At 45.5% G+C, this 19,653-nt stretch overlaps 1 protein-coding gene across 1 annotated transcript; it reads left to right on the forward strand.

Annotated features, from left to right (window-relative positions):
- Positions 1–2,254: 2,254 nt before the first annotated feature.
- On the forward strand, positions 2,255–17,747 carry TRA2B (transformer 2 beta homolog). Its single transcript, XM_082288246.1, has 9 exons — positions 2,255–2,371; positions 8,587–8,720; positions 12,079–12,241; positions 12,502–12,690; positions 13,471–13,586; positions 14,440–14,523; positions 16,247–16,309; positions 16,750–16,823; positions 17,343–17,747. Exons 1-9 carry the CDS (start codon positions 2,336–2,338, stop codon positions 17,351–17,353), a joined length of 870 nt encoding a protein of 289 aa, XP_082144372.1. The 5' UTR covers positions 2,255–2,335; the 3' UTR covers positions 17,354–17,747.
- Positions 17,748–19,653: the final 1,906 nt, after the last annotated feature.

The raw sequence follows: 19,653 nt of genomic DNA on the forward strand, positions 1-19,653 counted from the left end.
GGAACAGGCCCTCATTCCAGGAAATTCCAGATGCTTTATCCCTGCTGGTGTCTTCTTGTCCCACTGGTGAAGGGGAAGATCTTGAGGAGAGGTGGGCAATGCCTTGCTCTGCAGTGAGGGTTGTAGGCAGAGTTTTGGGGTTTACAGTCTCTGAGGGTCGAGTACTGCCTAGATTTGTAAATATAGACCAAGGGTTGGAAAACAAATGTCGATTAAACTTCCTGCAACAAAGGCAGGAGGAGCTGAGGTCACTTGGTCTGTTCAGCCTGGAAAAGAGGAGGCTGAGGGCAGAGCTCATCAGGGGCTGCAGCTTCCTCCCAAGGGCAGCTCCAACCTCTGCTCTCTGTGACCACAGACGGGACCTGAGCTGTGTCAGGTGAGGGTGAGGCTGGGTATCGGGAAAAGATTCTTCCTCCAGAGGGCGGTCGGGCACTGAACAGGCTCCCAGGGAATGGTCACGGCCCCAAGGCTGCCAGAGCTCCAGGAGCGTTTGGACAATGCTCCAGGGACAGGCTGGGATTGCTGGGCTGTCTGTGCAGGGTCAGGAGCTGGACAGGATCATCCCTGTGGGTCCCTTCGAGCTCAGGATCAGTGTGTCAGTAACTGTGCTGTAACACAAGCAAAGCATTGAGGTGAAACTATTGACATAAAAGCCCTCTGTGGTATTTTTATACCAGCAAAAGCTGCAAAAATACTGCTCACCTTCCTCTTTGGCTGATAAATTCACCTTTGGGTTCTGGCGCTGGCAGAGAGAGGGAAGGCAGCCAAACAACCTCTGGCTTGTCTCTTCTCACGAGTGATGGAAATGGAGCTGGGGTTCCCCCTGGGTGTCTCTGTAGTGATCACCTGGGAATGCATCAGCGATTTGCTCTCTTCCCTTTGCACTTTGCCTCCAGCCTGCTCTCCCGGCATTCTCAGCTGCTGCCACTTCTTCAATCTGTGTGGGGAATGGCACCAGGAATACCCCTGGCAGGCAAAAATCCCACCTAGAAGAGGTACCGACCTGTTCAGGTCTGGGCTTTGCTGCTTGTTAACAGCACAATGGGGCATGCAGGGCATTACCGAGCCCTCACTGCACAGGAAATGCATTTCAGTGGAGAAAAATAGTCGCTGCTGGGATGTCAGATGGTTACTTCTGGAGCAGGATTATGTCCTGAAGCAGCAGCTTGTGGGATAAGAGGTGCACTTTCAATTTGAAAAAGAGTTGGTTTAGATTAGATATTAGGGAAAAAATTGTTCCCTGTGAGGGTGGGGAGGCTCTGGCACAGGGTGCCCAGAGCAGCTGTGGCTGCCCTATTCCTGGCAGTGTCCAAGGCCAGGTTGGATGGGGCTTGGAGAAGCCTGGGACAGTGGAAGGTGTCCCTGCCCATGGCAGGGAATGGAAATGGAGGAGCTTTAAGGTCCCTTTCAAACCAGACAATTCTGGGATTCACTGGGATGAGCTGAGCAGGTGCAATGTCTCCTCCTGTCTCCCGACTCCAACCCCTGTGCAGTGTTGTGGTTTGAAAAGCACTGAAGAACTCGGTATTTTGGTTAAACCACAGGTGTGTATTTTAAGTCCGAGTGGTCCTCTCTGTGTGGGCGTCCTTTGCTAATCCCTGCACAGTCCTGGCTTTTTGGGGCTGCCGGTGCTTTACTGGTGCTGCTTGTGACATAAAACGGATACCAATGGAGAAGAGGTGTTTGAGACGCTCCTCGTTGCACGTTTTATGGAGAAACAATGCCAAGGACGGGGGAAAACCCGCCGTTTCAGCGACGCTCTGCTGCCCCCGAGCGGGTGACTAAGAAACACGCCGCTCTTCCCTCCCCACGTGCTCTGAACGAATGCTTTAACACTCAAAAAAAGCCCCTCGCAACCACATTTTTAAAGGGTTTCCGCGGCCTGGGGAGGGCGAGGGCCACGACCTCACCTGAGGGGCGGAGGGGGCGGGGCCTCACCTGGGGTGAGGGGCGGGGCCTCGTGGGGGCGGGGCCTCGTGGGTTCGCCTCACGGGTGCCCGCGCGGGGGCGTGGCCTCAACTGGGGGCGTGGCCGTGGTACCCGGGGCGGTAGATGCTGAGGGGGCGTGGCCTCTCCGGGGGCGTGGTCTCTCACCACAGGCAGCCTCAGCTCAGGGTGGGGGCGTGGCCTTTTCTTCGGGGCGGGGCCTTGTGGGCGTGGCTCTGGGTGTGGGCGTGGCCTTCCCCTCAGGGGCGTCCCGCTGGGGGCGTGTCCTGCCGAGCGCGCGCGCGCGCGGCCCCGCGGTCTCGTCACTTCCCGCGCGGACGGCGCTGTCGCCGGGGACGGTCGTGTCCGGTTCGGGCGGCGGCGGCGGCGGGAACGGTGGGACGGGACGATGAGCGACAGCGGGGAGCAAAACTACGGCGAGCGGGTAATACACGGAGCCCGAGCGCGCTGCGCGGCCGGGCCCCCTTTCCCTCCCTTCTTCACACACCCCCATCTCCTTCGGGGGGCGCCGGCGCCCCCGCGTTCCCCCGTGTCCCCCCGTGTTCCCCCTGTGTACCCTTATGTTCCCTTTCGCGGGCGGCGGAGGCTCCGCGGGAGCGGAGAGGAGGGTGAGGCGGCGCGGCGGGGGCAATGGCGGAGGGGCCGCTCCCGGCGTGAGGTGCCCGGCGCCATCTTGGGCCGGGACCGCGCGCGCCCGGGAGGGACAAAATGGCGGCCCCGAGCCCTCAGGGGCCCCTCGTCCTCCATCCCACCCCTGCGGAAGGGGAATCCTGTTATTATCCTCTCTCCAGAGCCGCCTTGCAATCCACTCTTGAGTTGCTCTCTAATTTAGGCTGCTGTTCACTGCCTCTCGCCTGTAACAATAAGTGCTCCTCGGGCCTGGCGTCCGGGTGGCTCGGGCTCTCCTCTAATTTAAACTTGATAGTTGGAGGCAACCCCTTCGCTTTGTGAAACCTGCAGCAGATACCTCTCAAGACTCGTAGTTTCGGCAAGATCTCACTGTCCGGATGGCCATTTTATTAAAGCTGAAATAGATGACTTGCTAAGCTTCACGTTTGTGATGCACATGTGCAGTTGCTTTTTATTTAGTGGATCAACCTTGTTTGCCTTTGATGCCTTTAATTAGGGTCAGTACTGTGTTTTGGGGTTTCTTTTCAGCATAATTCAAGTATCTTGCAGCAGCATCGGAGGGAGCTGTGGAGGTGATAAATTCCTAAGTTTTGAACTGGAGGGGGCGAGAAATAAGAGAACGTAGTAATTCTGAGCAATGTCTTAGAATACGATTTTATCTTATTAATCCGCGAGAAGAGGCCGTAGTAATTGGTGTTTCTACTTCAAGGTAGGTGAGATTAGAAAAATTTGGTCTCCAAGGGACTAAAAATGGGAATGAATGGTGAAAGACAAGGATTAAGAAATAGACTCGTGCAGCGCCAGTGTTATCTTTTCATTGATATCTTCATTCACTCTGGCGTGTTTTTAGTGAGGGGCTATTTTTTGCTCAAGGTAGATTTTTTTGTGTGTTAGTTTTTTTAAAGTTGCTTTAATTGTTGTGTAAGTCGGACTGGAAGCCAGTTTAGTCTTAATAAAGTTTGCCAGAATTACCTGCGTTGTGTTTTCAGTCAGAAAGAGTGGAAATAATAAAGCTTTTGTAGCAAAGTCTTTTTGCGTGGAACATAATCGTGCAGGGTATTGGGGCGCAGAAATTGTTGTCTGCTCCTTTTTCATTTTTTTTAATTGAAAAAATGTATTAAAGCATTTACAGGCAGTCTTTGCCAGTGCCTAAAATGAGTTATGTCTGAACTTTTGTGACTTTTAAGTAGGTAAGTTTGTAATGGACTTGTAAAGCTGAAATGAGAGAGCTACACACCTGCTATTCCAGACTGGAGCAGGGATTGGTTTTCTTTCTGCTCTTGCCAGTGTTATTTATGAGGGTTTTTTTGCTTACTTAAGGCTTATGTTTTACAGAGTCAATGGCTTTTCTGCTTTTCCAAGCTGGAATCTCTGCAGAGTAGAGTGTTTGGATAAATAATCTGGAGTATGACTACAACTGTCTTAAACTGTCCCAAGTGCAGGCTGCCAACAGGAATAGTGCTCCTGAAAACACGTTCCTGTTCTCTCCCTTAGTAGTGTTTGTTCTGTCGGTCAGATCTGGGAATTCAATCAGCTGGATCTTGTTTTACTCCCATTTCCAGCTGCATTGGTTTGCAGGCTTGACTTGATTGAGTCCTCATGGCAGTTTGTGGGATGAAGAAGAAATTCCAGGTGCTTTCACCAGGAATGGGACTTGGTTAAGCAGCAGCACGAATTTACACTGGCTTACGGCATTTTTGGGAGGGGGGCATAAGAAGATGAAAAAAATCTCCACTTGAATTCTCTTTTACAGCTTTATGCTCCATAATGGAATGAACTCTAGAAACTTTTTGACTGAAGAAACTATAAATTACGAAATGCTTCTAATAATTAAACACTGGAATATACTTAAGACACTGTTGTTACACTGCAATGCCATGGTTTTCCAACTTAATTTTGTTTTCATTGAAATTGTTCTCACTGAAGCACATGGGATTCAGGCATGGAGGGGTTGGAAGAAGACTAGTTAAAGGCCAAATTAATTAATCCTATCTGTGAATTAGTTAATTATGACAGCAGTGGCTTGTTATGTGGTCAGAAGCTGTTCAGTACCTGAGTCAGGGTGGGGGGGTTTGTTTGGGTTTGGTTTTTTTTTTTTTTTTAATGTATATATGCTCAATTTACAGATTGCTTACAAGGTATTTAATACCTGTATTTTCAAAAAGGAGTGATTTTTGTTACTAAATTGTGGGAGAAGGAGGTCTGAGGAAGCAGTTTGAGATTAGAGACAAGTTGATCACTCAGTGCCACCAAAGGGATGGACCATTCCCTGTGTTCCTCCCTCACCAGCTGGCACTTGATGGGACCTCTTGGGGAGCTATGCCCAAACCTGTCAGAAAATAATTTAGATTTTGCTGGTGGATTAATTTCCTGCCATCTTGGGGCACTGGAAGAGCCCACAGGGTCAGTGGCAGAGGTGGTGGGAGGAAGCTGTGGCCTGATTTTTCAAAACACGCTGTGTTCTTTCTGTGTGGAGTTTGGGAACCTGTAGAAAGGGATGGTTCTGCTCTCCCTCAGAGTGAATCCCCAGCTCCCCCAGCAGTGATCTCGTGTCCCTCAGGGAAAGAGAGGCAACTGTTCCCAAATGGAGAGGTTGGGGAATGTGGAGTCAGCACAGTGACACCTTGAATAAAGGGGCTGCAGATCTGATAATGTCCCGTGAGGCTGCACCTTTCCTTAGGAAAACAAGTGGAAATACAGAACTTCATAGGAGTTTATGATTATAAAACCTTAATACTTTTATTTCTCTGTATCTTACATTACTGGCTGAAATTTGTAACTTCCATTCCTGTGAGGAAAAACGTTTGGATCTCAGAAGTGCAAAGAACTGTGGCCATCACCTGCTTTTCAGCTGCTTCTGTCCATGGAAACCTTTCCTACCTACTGCCCCGCAAATAATCCTGCTTTGGGGCATTCCCTGCTCAGAGTACAAAGCTGTAGCACTCTTTGTGAATGTGCTTAGAGCTGTTAAAATCATCCCTGCAGTATTACACTTTGTGTGAACGTGCTCAAGGTCTGGAAAGAACCATTTGGAATCCACAAGCCTGGACTTCAGGGCTTCCACGTGAATTCCAGAAGCACCCAGTGAAGGGGAAGAGCTGTTGTTAAAGACCAAGGGATCTGGGGATGGGGGTTAAATTCACATTGGACAAACGTAACGATAGGGGGAAAAAATGGTTATTGTTTAGTGAATACCAGTCTGGATCTGCTGACCAGCAGTGCTGGAATATAGGCAAGGTAAAGAAGGTTGTTTCTTACCCCTTCCCCATGTCATGCCAGGAGCACACTTTGGCATTTTTAAATCACTTAAAATTTACAGAGTGAAAGAGCAAAGAGCAGGAAAAGAAAATGTAAAGAACAATGAAACCAGATGGGAGAAATGAGCTGTGGGAGTGACTGGTGTGAACCCTCAAGGGTGTAAATTAAATTTGCAGTGCTGCAGGCCCCTGGTTCTTGGAACTTTGGATAGGGAGGATTTCCTGGGGCTTGGGGTGGAAAAGGGGCAACTTGGTAATTTTGGGGGGTTATCACCAGTCCTGGTGATACCCAGAGCAGGTGAGGTGCACTGAATTCCTCTAAGGTTGGAATAAAGAAGTGCCATCATCCTGTAAAGTTTGGTGGGTTGAAGGATGATCTGGAAAAGAAAGTGGATGTTTAAAGACTGGGAAATGTGAAGTGCAGAGGAGTTGAATGAAAATAGGCCAGCTGTTTAATTGTTTTGATTTAGGTAGATAGTTGTCTTAAGGACTTCCTCTTCCCAAATTTCTGCTCAGTTCCTCAAGTGTCCAGATTCCACATCAACCTTAACATAATACAGCAAAGATTGCCCGAAAAATGTACCAAATATATGAAGACTTACGTGTTCTCTACTCATTTCTTCAAAGCTTTTTGACTTCTAAAAGCTCTGAAGAGGGTTTGGGGTCTGTTTGTGGGCAAAATCCTCCCAGCTGCTTCCCTCCAATCCTGCATTTCTCCTTTTCTTTCTGGTCTCAGACCACCTGTATTTGGACACAGCTCCTTCTGTTTAGCCCGATTATCTTTTGTGAATTGAAGTATATATTTCCTCAAGTGAAGAACAGCCTTAGTTTGGGTTTTAGTCCTTCTTCAGTCTTGCTTTGTCTAACTTTGTTAAAGAGCTAAGACTTCTTATGGCAAAATTAATATATTAACTCAAAACTCATCTCTGTGGAGTGTTTCCTTTGGAAGGTAGTAACGGGTTTAGGTTAAATTAGTTAATTGTAACTTAAATTGCTCCTTAATATTCCCTCTGCCCTTTGCAGTGTTAGTACATGGGGGAGCTGTAATTTAGAACAAGACCTTAAACATTCGTATTAAGAATATGGCCTTGATCAACTTTGTGCTATTTCTGTTGCTCTTGGAACGAATGGCAAACCTGCTTTATCCTGTAAGTCATGTTCCTTTCCCCTGTACGGTAGGGAATTGTAAACAGGTAAAATTCAGTTGAAGTTGAATGGATGTGGTTGAAGCATGATTAAATTTCGGGTTAGCAAATTAATTTCTGAATGCTTAGTGGATTCCCATTAAGTTGGTGTTCAGAGATGTTACAAAGATAAACCAGGGGATTTTTGAGAGAAATCTGGTATCCAGTGTCATTAGTGAGCTTTCTTCATCAGAATTTGCACTAAGTTTAGGATTGTTTTTAGAAAGAAGGATAATTCTGCTGAATTTAAATTTTTCTCTAATATCTTGAAGTTAAGAATACTTTCTAGTGTGTTCAGGTGTTTTAAGGTATATGACTAAAGCCAAGCATTATACTGACTTAAAAATAAAAATACATAAGTTGAAACTGCTAATTAGGTCATGTCACTGCCAGAGAAGATTGCCAGTAATTAACAGAGCAGGTGGGGTGTTACTCCAGAGCAGTTTGGAGTGTGGGGCCCACAAGTGCAGTTCTGGTCGGTGGGAAGTTCAGATTTCTGTAGAAGCACGAAGCCTGCACATGTAATCCCACTTGTGCAGGCAGCTGGGGGTGTGTGTTAAACCTTCACACCAGGGCTGCCAAACTGCAGGAGGGGCCCAAAATTCAGATAATTGTAGTTCATGGAAGGACCAACCACGCTGTGCTTTCTGCATTCAAAAGCACATCCATCAGTGACCCCAGCAGGACCTCACTGGAGTCACTCCTTGTTGATTCTGTCTCAGTGTGTGGCTGATAGTGCAAATTATTTTGAGTTTCCTGATGCTGCAATTCCTTAGTAGGTACTCAGTTGATCCAGTTGCACTTGCTATTAAATACAGGCATAAATAGCAAATTCAGCTACTTAGGGCTAAGTTAAACTGAGTTGACTGAACCTGTTGATAAAATTGTAGGGCTTTGGTAGATTCAATTCTTGAACTGCATTTATAGTAAAAGTCCACAACACTTTTTTTTTTCTAGTTTCAGTTTTGGCACTAGATTTTATCCTGGAGTTCTTAAATATTCTTCATCCTGTTCTTTTTCTATTAAGGTTAATGTTGAAGAAGGAAAATGCGGAAGTCGCCATTTGACAAGTTTTATAAATGAGAATTATTTGAAGCTCAGGAATAAGTGAAGCTGAAATTTGAAAAAAAAGAAAGTGAATGCATGCTAATTATCAGACCAGAAGTCCCACTTGTAGAATATTGAGCAATTTGTGTGAAGTGGGGAAGATGAAAGAAGTCAGAATTTGAAACGGAAGAATGAAGAAAAGGAATAAAAATGAAGTTAAGATAAGAAGTAATCTGGAATCTGAAAGCACTACGCTAAGTAATTACTAGTCTGTTTATGTGTCCCTGTATATTTTGCTAAACATGCATGCATTATCTGTTTAATAGCAAAAGTACATGCAGGGTAAAGAAGTGTCTACCAGGGAAAAAAAAAAAAACTCCTTAAAAATCTAGGCAGTGCTAATGCCGACTGCCCGGACACATAGCTATGAATATTTACCATTTATTTCACTGGAGCTTGTTTACAGCCCGTAGGTGAACAAGGAATTGTGTACAAATTAGGCTTTCAATATCTGCGTGCAGGAATCCCGTTCTGCTTCCAGAAGCGGAAGTGCTCATGGGTCTGGCAAGTCGGGGAGGCACACCCCTGCAAGATCTCGCTCTAAGGAGGATTCCAGGCGCTCCAGGTCAAAATCTAGATCCAGGTCTGAATCCAGGTGAGTTTGCTTCTTTTACCTCTTCCTCCTCCTCACAAGTCAGATGATTGTCAGAGGTGGCCCAGCTTAGCCAGTTCTGTTTCCAGAGTTAGTGGATCTTCTGTGGACATGGAATACAAAGGTTGTGTGTGGTTTCAGGATTGGGAAAGCCAAATTATATAAATTTAGATAATTTTGCTGCTTCTTCCAACAATTAAGTCAGCTATGTAGGCTTGTATCCTTGTTGATACACTTAGGAAGTGCTTGCCTTTTTACCTCTTGGAATGTCAACTTGTCTCTGAGCATGGAGTACTAGAAACTCTAGGTCTTAGTTTTTCTGTGCATTAACAGAGTTTGGTGCATGAGCACATTTCCCATTTTAAGTCACATTTGTGTATTATGTTTCCTCACTGGAAGCAGTGATGTTCCTGGAGTAGTGGAAAGAAGCAGTAGAGATAAATGTGACTTTCACAGTCTGACATTTTATATACACTGATTTAACTTGAAAATTAACAGGGTAGGAAGCTTTGAATATTAGACTGCTCTGCAAGCTCTCCAGAAAAGTTGTGGAGAACTTGCTTATTGTATTTATGTGGCAGCACAAACCTCCACATGCCTTTTGCACTGTCTTACCTCTCCTGATACTCACCTGCCAATCAAGCTGTGTGCAGGGTCAGAATTCATCTAAAGAGAGTAGATAGTTGACTCCTGACTACAGAAATTAATGTTTTGATCATTTCTTTACTCATTTGTAGGCATTCAGGCTGAAAAAAGTAAAGTTTCAGCAGTGGGGTTGCCAGGTGAGCTGTTCACAACACACTTTTGATGTGAACAAGCAATGAATTGCCAAAGCCTGGGGGGCAGGCTGGAGGAAGATACTGTGCTGTCAGCAATCAAAAACACTTTTCAAATAGTGTGTTAAATCTTGCAAAATCCAAGTAAAAGGCTTTTGTCGAAGGGAAGGTAGTTGGGAAGCTTTGACAGCAGGAGAATGGGGTTTTTTGTTTAATTCAGGCACAGTCACAAGTGTCATATCATGCACCTGGCAGTCCCTGTGGTGTAAGAAGAAACGTGTCAAATGATAAATACTTGTTAGAGTAGCACCATCAGAGTGTGGAATTGGAGTGACCTGTGCAAGTGCCAGCAGCCAGAGATGGTGGGGCAGCTCAGGAAAGGTCCAGTCCCAGATCCTGCTCAGGGCACTCAGCTCTGGGCTCAGACCTTGCTGTCAGGGCTTTATCCAGTTGGGGTTTGAAAACCTCAGGGGAAGGAGGCTGCAAACCACATCTGGGGAACCTTTTAATATTGAAACAACAAAGTCAGGACGCCTTCCCAGCATATCCTTCTGCCCCTTAATCCATATGACTCCAGGGATTCCATACTCTTTAAAGCACCGTGTTTCCCACTTGCAGAATAACCACAATGCTGAGTAAAAATGCAGTCACAGAATGTGTACAATTCTGAAGAAGCAAATACAGTATGTGGAATTTATGAGAGACCTGGCAAATCTTACTTTTGCAATAAACTGTCCTTAAATAGTATCCTGGCAACTGATTTTCTACTTCTAGATGACTAAAAAGTAGAAGTTTATAACTACCACGACTTCCTGAGCATTTAACAGCTGTCTAGAAGATGCCTATGGCTGGAAATAATGGAATTACATCCCAGAGTTAGTGTTGATTATTAGATTTGGACAGAATTGTGTCAAGGCACATATTTAGAAACAACACACTTTAATCTCTGTTCAGTGCTGTCACACATCGGGATGTGGTCACGGGCAGATCATTTAACTCTGGCTTTCCCCAGAGAAATAACCCTGTGATAACTTCTATATTTCTTGGTAGTTTCTGTTGCAAATGTATTTTTGAGTTACCAGCTTTATAAATTAAACTTTGATTTGGGAACCAACCTGTGTCCTGGTGTTTTTATCAGTTGGGGTGTGGGTATACTTGATTTTAAAATCTACTTTTACTGAAGTTTGTAGCTCCTATCTTTGGCTGATACCATTCTGGTACCTGAAATGTCAGTTCTGTGTTTGCCGTAATTATTTTTTTTCCTGTATCAGTGGCTGAAATGTGGCTGTGTGCATGTGTAGAGGTTCTTTTTTTATTGATATTATAACTTCTGTCCTTTTTTTACTGCTTTCCCAGCTTCAGGGAAGTTATCTTTTTGTTGTTGTTGTTGCCAAAAATAATCTTTTCTTTATAAATACATAGTAAGAAGTGCTGTAATGGGAATTAATTTCTCCTGGACATGAATATGCATTTTAAGTTGAGCTGCTCTGGCTCACTCCTGATGAGCTTGAAGGTGTTTTTTGAGGAGATAAACTGTACAGTTTGGCTGTCTGGTAACACTTGGTGAGAAATCCTGGAAGAAGCTGTTAAATGCTCAGGAGTAAAAGCAGTTAAGGTTCACAGCTTCCTTCATGCCAGTGTGGTGGTGCTGCTGTGGAATTAGAGGAAAGGGACATTTAAGACACAAGAGCCTGAAAATCAGCAATTTCTGACTCAAGATCCATTGACTGTTACCCTGTTTATTGCTCTTCTTAGCCTTGCAGGGGTTTTTCTTTGGAGTGGTGTGAAATGCAGGTTATTCAGTGCAGACCAAGGTCAGGTGTAGCCAGTGCCCAGCTTCTCTGCTAGGATTGGCTGTCATGGGAAGCCTGAGGCTTTGGGAGAAGGAATTGAAGAGTTTCAGACCCTCATGTCCACAGAGCTCATGATGTAAGAAAACATTTGGGGGGAAAAAGGATTAGTGAGCAGTTGCACCTTTGCATAAATGCACTTAAGAGTGTGAACATGTAAATATTCATGAACAAGCAGTGCTAAATAACTGCTGAAATACCAGCAGGTTAAATGAGCCAGCTCAGGCTTGATTTCTTCAGATTGTGTTCAGCTCTGTTTTGGGGGCGTTTGCCAGACTTTAAAGAGTGCATTTGTTTTTCAGTGTCACCCAAGGCAGCACTAAGAGAGTGCCCCCTTCAGTGGTGCATGCTTTGTGTTAAGGCATATTTACTGTACCCCTTGTCTGATACAAGTGGAAAGAAAGCCCCCCCACTTGTTTTTACCTAAACACTGTGAATATTCTAAGCACTAGTGTGTCACACCAAGGTAGCTTTGTTGAAGGAAGAGCTCACTGTGATCAAGTGGAAGTTCCTGGGCTGCAGCAGGAATGCCCTGAGAGCATCTGCAGTAATCTGATAGTAAAGATTTAGCACACAGTCCTTGAGAGTAGTGAGTAAATGGATTGTAGCTGAGGTATGTGGTACTGCAGGATTTTGGAAAACAATTATCTGAGCTTTTTGTGACTATCTGATGGATTTTTGAAATGGTAAACACCCAAACAAGCCCAGCGCTGTACTTTCTCGTCTTTCGCTCAGGTCTAGATCGAGGAGGAGTTCCCGCAGACACTACACCAGGTCCCGCTCCCGGTCCCGCTCCCACAGGAGATCCAGAAGCAGGTCGTACAGTCGGGACTACAGGCGACGGCACAGTCACAGCCATTCCCCCATGTCTACTCGGAGACGTCACATTGGAAACAGGGTACGTGTGTGAGGGATGAGTCACGGTCCTGGATGCATCCTGGAATCAGTCTCTGTTTTGTGAGAAACACAAAGGGGTTTTGTGAAAGGCTTATGTTCTGTAGGTTGAATTTATTACTGTCTGTTAGTGCGTGACCCAAATCTCAGCCCCACCTTTGTTGTTGTTCATCTTGAAGCTCTGACAGTCACAACTTGAGAAATACCTTGCACTGCAAATAAACCCAATTTCATTCTAACATCTGCCCGTGTCCCTTCCTTTAGGCAAATCCTGACCCAAACTGTTGTCTAGGAGTGTTTGGGCTGAGCCTGTACACTACAGAACGAGACCTGCGAGAGGTTTTCTCCAAGTATGGGCCCATTGCCGACGTTTCCATCGTGTACGATCAGCAGTCGCGGCGTTCCCGAGGGTTCGCGTTCGTCTACTTCGAGAACGTCGAGGATGCCAAGGAAGTAGGTTGGGGTGCACAGTGCATGCCATGTTTGCTGGGCTCTGAGATCCTGGGGTGTATGTTTTGTCACAGGGTATGGCCAGGGGAAACTCACAGCCTGAAAAATACTTGGAATCTCATAATCATGGAATTTGGGCTTAGAAGTGCTGCAGAATGAATGGGGAATTGTGTAGTCACCCAGCAGAGAATCCTACACTCATGCCAGTCCTTGTAGAGCTGCCCTTTATGGGCTGGAACAAGGCTTATATTCTGCATAAACTCCACTCCTGAAAGTCCAGTCTTTTTCACATCTGGCATGAAGGCTTCCCCATTGGGTTGGAGCTTGGGGTGTAGGTCCTGCTACTTGGCAGACAAAAATACCCCAAAACACAACTGTTCTGGGTTTTTTACTTTTTATTTATGACTGATATTATATTCAAGGTAGCTTGAAGGATGTATTTGAATACCTTAGTGGTGTTCTTATAACTTGTAAATGCTTTATGTTCTGTGGTGGAGTAGTTATATCTCCCTGTGTCAGCATATTCAAAGGTTGCTCTTAATCACGTCAGAGCTGGAAAAATTGCTCAGTGATGTTCCTTCCAGGATTTTAGTGCCACAGAAGTCACGTTTTTCAGTGGTTACTGGCACTTAAGTCCAGCTGACGTAGAGTATCTTAAAAATTAGATTCGCTGCCTCCAAACTGAGCCATTTTAGGACATTTTAACACTTAAAGCAGTGGTTAGAAGTTTGTGTTGTTGCTTAAGTTCATAGCTACAGCTAATGCTCTTCTATCACTCCTTAGGCAAAGGAACGTGCCAATGGAATGGAGTTGGATGGAAGAAGGATTCGGGTAGACTTTTCCATAACAAAAAGACCTCACACACCTACCCCTGGAATCTATATGGGACGACCCACCTAGTAAGTTTTATCTGCGGTTTTGGTTGTGTTTTCCCCTCCCCAAACCAGTACAGAATAGGATTCACTGTTCAGTAAAAACTCCTGTGTCCCCTCTGAGAGACCTGATTTTGGGTGGTTTTCCTGGTTTCTTGGGCTTTTGCATTAATGCACAAGTTGTGTTTCCTTGTTTATGGCTGCTGTGCTGGACACTGAGAACACTACCCATGAGCATCAGTAGTAATGCATACGTCACCAAGAAGATACTTTGACAATTTATAAATTAGTTTAAGTAATTTTCCTATGTACCTTCAAATATTCATGTCCTTTGCAAGCTCAGGTTTTCAAGAATGAGTGAACAAACACTGGTGTGTGGCTCAGTTAATATTTGGGATTAGCAGTTTACTGTGTTCACACACTACACTTCTGACTCCCAGTTACCAGTGTGTAAATTGTTTTCCCAAGTCATTCCCCAGTTCATTTCCCAAGACTTTAAGCTTACTGGTGGTTATGGTGATGTTACGTTGCGATGACAGGTTTCTGATTTTTTTAATCAGAAAGTTGATTGAAGGGGGAAGCATTTTCAAAGTGAATGAAGACTTGTCTCAGAAGGGAATTCCTCATGTGCCTGTAATACCAAAAGGTGGAGGTTTATAGAGGTTGAGGAAAATAACTGAGAGTTCAAGCATTTAAAAAGCAATTATTTAAGTATTTCTGTTCCCACCTGAACTGGTGGGAAAACAGGAGTGCTCAGTCGTCCAGCTGTGAGGATGGGAAGTAATAGTATAACCCAGCTTAAATAGTGTGAATTTAACAGACTGCAGACAAAGTTAATGTTTTGTATCTTAGCAAGTGCAATTCTCTTCACTCCTTGCAGCGGCAGCTCACGGCGACGAGATTACTATGACAGAGGGTATGACAGAGGCTACGATGACCGTGACTATTACAGCAGGTCATACAGGTGAGCATCTTTGGAATATTTGATTGCTTTTTAAACTCTGCTCTCTCACCTACCTCTGCAAGTTCATCCTACGGAACTATTCCAGAATATTTTTGCACTCGCTGTCATTCTGGAATCTTCCTGTGAAATGTTCACCAAAATGACTGCTCAGTACAAATCAAATTGGTTGGATTGGGTTAACCTGTGACCTGTCTTAGTCCAAAATGTTTTCTGAATCTGCACTAAGTTTTGAAAAACAAAGTGTTCTTTGTATTCTCATTTTAGAATCTTCGGTTGGTTCATCCTTTAGTACTGAAATGGTGCAGATTAATATTTGAGTTGGTATGTTTTGTGCACAGTGTAGTAGACAAAAAGTGGGACATTTCAGTGGTCCCCAGTATCTCCTGCTGATAATTATGGCACCTCAAATGTTGCCAAAAATAAGGAATTGGGGATTGGAGCATGACCTGTTCTGTATTGGACGTCTGCTTTAAAAGGCTTTTTTAACACCCCTTGTCAGGTTGGTTGTGTGTGTAAACACGGTTGGGGGTGCAGTTGGTTTTGGTGATAGAGAAATTTGTTTCCTGCATTTTCCAGCAAATCCTTGTCCCCTGCAAAATCCTCACAATTTCTGGGACACTGTTAAATTGAACACAAAGATAAGAGTTGATCTTTTTCTGTCTTCACTACCAAGTGTTCCTGCAATTGCAGAATTCTGTGTTAAAGTTATGGGCCCAAGTCTTCAGTGCTTAAGTGGTGCCTTTTCATTCTGACAGGGGTTTGTGGATTGGGTGATTGGGTCAGGAGAGAGCCTGTGAGAGTGTCCTGCTCTAGTGGGAGGTGTCCCTGCCTGTGCAGGGGTGCCCCTGGCTGGTGTTTAAGGTCCCTTCCAACCCAAACCGTTCTGGGATTCTGTGAATAATTATGGAGCCACAAATGACTTGTGTGTGGCTACTTGAAAAATGTCATGGTCTGCTACTTTCCCCTCCTGCAGACACTGGTTGGTTGAGGGAGAGGGAAGTGTTGGTATGTTGTGAGTGCTTCCCTGAGGAAGGAAAAGTTGGAATTGTTCAAGATGCAGTGGAGCATTGCATACTCCGCCCTAAAAATTCCATTGGTAACAATTCCTTTGCATTCCCAACCCTCTGTGAAAATAAAGCCTTAAGGGAAATGCAGTGTCAGATGGGAATTGTCCTGGTAAAACTTCAATTTCTCCTTGTTGCTGTGGGAGGCTTAATTTTGCCTGAAAAAGTGTCTGTAAATGAAGCAGTCCCCCAAAAACAACTGCACAAGACTTTTAAACTTGATTTAGTCTCCTGGTAAAGCTTTGCTGATCTGAATCTGAGGATTCAGTCCAACCAGTCAATTGTAATGCTGTAAGATGTTGTTTCTGTTCTCTGTAAGAAGTTACATCACAGTTCTTGTTTAAATGTGACTCTAAAGTGTTAAAATGTCAGGGTGGGAGGGTTTTCCCTGCTTCCACCTTGGAATCAATATTTTTCCTCATGACAGTGAGTTGATTTTGCTACTTGAAAATATTAAGTCAGAAGGTTCTCCTTGAGTAGATAAGTGTTTAAAAATCAATATTAAATGAAGTAATTCAGCATCATCCAGTGTAGGAACTAATGTTGTCTTATCTTCCCATCATTTTCTTACTCTGATGATGGGGTTTTTTTGTACAGTGAACTTTTTGTTTCTTTTTTAAATTCCTAAAAGTCGTTCTGCTTTTGTTTTGTTTTCACAGAGGAGGAGGTGGTGGCGGCGGAGGAGGCTGGAGAGCTGTTCAGGACAGGGATCAGTTTTACAGGTGTGTACTCAGTGGAACAAGGAAAGGAAACACAAAACTTGGGGGTACCTGGATTGGAGGGCTTTGGGGGTACCTGGCTGTAGCACTGACTGCAAGTCAAGGGAATCTTCACCTTGGACAAATAATTCAGTTTAAAAGTGAAGGTGGATTTGGTTTACCCTGCTTGTGTGGGATGCTCCTGGCTTCAGACTAAATTCACATGAGAGCAGATTGTGAGTGCAAGAGCTTGTATTAGTCAAAAATAATACTGGTAACAAAAAAGAGAATTCAGATCTTTGCTTTGTTACCCGGTAGAAATGTTGATCAGGTCTTCCATGCTTGTTCGCTTCTCCAAGTGCATTCCTGAGAGCAGGATGGGGTTAGAGGGAGCCACATAAAGCTGCTGCCACTCACCTGTGCAGGTTTTAACAAAGGGATTGTTTGTGTCACCCCTGTCACAGGAGGAGGTCACCATCGCCATACTACAGCCGAGGGGGCTACAGATCCCGGTCCAGATCCCGATCCTACTCACCTCGTAAGTAGTCATGGACTTACAGAATGGTTTGGGTTGGGGGGGACCTTAAAGCTCATCCCATTCCACCCTGTGCCCTGGGCAGGGACACCTTCCATAGACCAGCTTGCTCCAAGCCCCATCCAACCTGGCCTTAACTGGGCCTGCCCCAATCACAGAGTTCACCTCTCCAAAGTAAAGTTTCCCATTCCCTGAACTTCTTTTGAGCTTCTTTGTCCACTAAGATTGACTTTGGTGTGGATATTTTATTGAGCCACAGTTCCTTCAGTGCTTCATTAAACAACTGGCAGCCTTGAGGACAGAGCAGATACTTAGTTTGGAAAAAACAAGTGAGATAACAGCCCTTGTTTTGAGTCTCAGATCCTGTCTCTTCCTCCAGAACTCTGTTAACAAAGGAGTTTGGGAGTTTGGTTACCTCTAAGACATCAGGCTCAGATTTGGTGCAGGTTTGAAGATAGGCAGTGGGTTTAGTCAGGAATCTCTCAATCCTTGAAGTCTGACTGTTGGGTTTTTGTCTTTCAGGTCGCTATTAAAGCATGACACATAGAGGAATTTCTATCTACAGCCTTTGAGTTGAAATTGCAAGTTTGTGGACAATATTTTTTTATTGTCTCTTCTGTTTAACCAAGTGACAGTGCCTAGTGAATTAGGTGACTTTTACACCTTTTATGAAGACAACTTCTGTGGTGTTCAATGCTGTTTCATTCTGCATATTTGTGTAGTTTGGTGCTTTGTTTCCAGTTGTGTTTTGAAAGGAGTATGTTTTGCATGTATTTTTTTAGTCTCCATTTTGACTCCTGAAAGGTTTCTATTGTAAAGACAAAAACTGTTGAGTTAGTTTTTTCTACTGATTCCAAGTTATTCCCAAGATCCAAACCTGTGTAAAATGCTTTCCGAAAGTGAGAAAATAAAATAAAAAGAAGTTTGTTTTTTTTCTTTTCCTACTTTTTTTGCCAAGAAAACAAAAACACTGAAGTAATCCCAGGGCAAGTGCTGTCCATTCCTTCCAGGAAGAACCAGTCTTTGGGTGTCCCACAAGTAAATTGCACTTGAGGTGCTTCTTAAGTCCATTTCTCACTTGTGAAATCAGCACTGAATCCCTCATTTGGGTGTTCAGCTGTTGCCTCTTGTATTTAAAAGATTTTGGGCCAACGCTTCATGGTGTATCTGTCATACCACGTAGTAAATTTGTGCTCTTGGATCCGTGAGCCAGTTATTTTTTAATCTTGTGTTGGAGGAGCTTGCCACATTGGTTTGTGGTGAGAATGTGGGGTTTTGTGGAAATAATGGAAATTTCTAGACTCAAAACTGTTGATTTCTGTGGATGTAGGGAACAAAGTTTGAGGAATGGTGTCGTCATGCAAAGGAAGGGACTGAGACAACAGGGCTTCAGCTTTCTGGAGAGGAGGTAGCCAATAGCAGCACACCAGGTGTCTCAGGGATTTACGAATTATCCAGGTGTTTGTTAAAACTTCCCTGTTTCTACTGTCCAGAGTGGTCAACAGCACCATGGCAGTAATTATTTTTAATTGTCTGAGCAGTAACAGCCCATTCAGGGCTGAGTTGGTTGCTCGTGGTGACACGTTTTTTGGAATGTGTCACATGGCTCCTGTGCTGAGAGTGTCCCAAATCCCTGTGCCAGGTCCGTGCTCAGTGTGAGCATTGCAGGCCATGGTGCATCACGGAATCATTTCGTTTGGGAAAGCCCTCTAAGATGGAGTCCAGGCATTCCCCAGCACTGCCAAGGCCACCACTGACCCGTGTCCCCAAGAGCCACATTCACAGGGCTTTTAAATCCCTGCAGGAATGGGGACTCCACCACCTCCCTCAGCAGCTCCTTCCAATGCCTGACCCCCCTGTCCATGAAGAAATCCTTCCTGATGTCCCACCTGAACCTCCCCTGGCCCAGCCTGGGGCCATTCCCTCTCCTCCTGTCCCTGTTCCCTGGGAGCAGAGCCCGATCCCCCCGGCTGCCCCCTCCTGTCAGGGACTTGTGCAGAGCCACAAGGTCCCCCCTGAGCCTCCTTTGCTCCAGGCTGAGCCCCTTTCCCAGCTCCCTCAGCTGCTCCTGGTACCCCAGCCCCTTCCCCAGCTCCATTCCATTCCCTGGATGTGCTCCAGCCCCTCAATGTCGTTGTGAGGACCAGGGGTGCTGGTAGGACTCAGATGCAGGTGAAAATTCCGCCAAGGGTCCCAGAGGCAATGGGTGTTGGCCATGAGAGGCAGCTTGCTGAGGTGCACCCCACAATCCCAATTAAAGCTGCTCCTGGGGTTTGTGGAAGCAGCTGCTGGAGCTCTGCTGTGGGGAGAGCCTGTTGTCCAGCATTTCCTGCTGCTGAATCATTCCAAGGGCGCTCAGTCCAGGAACAGGCCGGGCTCTGATGCTCCCAGGGTGTAGTGTTGCCCTGTGGCACGGCTGACTGGCTGCTGTGGGGTGTGGTGTGCTGGAAGCCCCAGCTGCCTGGCCTGGTGCTGGGGCAGCAGCGAGGCAGGAATTATCCATGGGAGTGGGGAGCATACCCTGACCCCCAGCATGGATCCCACCAGGGCAGTGAGGAATTCTCCACCAAAGCAGCATCTGCTGGCTGGATGTGGCAGGCTGTGCCCTTTCCTGACCTGCTTTCCTGTCAGCAGAGGACAAATAAAAACTTTGGAAACTCATGGAGGGGAAAAAGGAAACCGGGAGCTGTTTGTGCCGCTGGTCTCTCCCCACATGTGCAGGTGCAATTTCCTCTGGGGCAGTTTGAGTCTCTCTCTGTATAGGAGATGCTCCTGTCCCTGCAGCATCTCCTGGGTTTCCCTGGGCACGAGGAGGGGCCCTAGAGGGATTGTG

Source organism: Coloeus monedula, assembly GCF_965178545.1.
Source record: "Coloeus monedula genome assembly, chromosome: 10".
Classification (NCBI taxonomy): domain Eukaryota; kingdom Metazoa; phylum Chordata; class Aves; order Passeriformes; family Corvidae; genus Coloeus; species Coloeus monedula.

What these genes read in the sequence shown, in the direction of transcription:
- TRA2B (XM_082288246.1), top strand. Translation starts at nt 2,336, where the DNA reads ATGAGCGACAGCGGGGAGCAAAACTACGGCGAGCGG. An exon ending in ACGTCGAGGATGCCAAGGAA is followed by an intron (nt 12,691 to 13,470) that starts GTAGGTTGGGGT and finishes ATCACTCCTTAG; the next exon opens with GCAAAGGAACGTGCCAATGG. An exon ending in TATTACAGCAGGTCATACAG is followed by an intron (nt 14,524 to 16,246) that starts GTGAGCATCTTT and finishes TTGTTTTCACAG; the next exon opens with AGGAGGAGGTGGTGGCGGCG.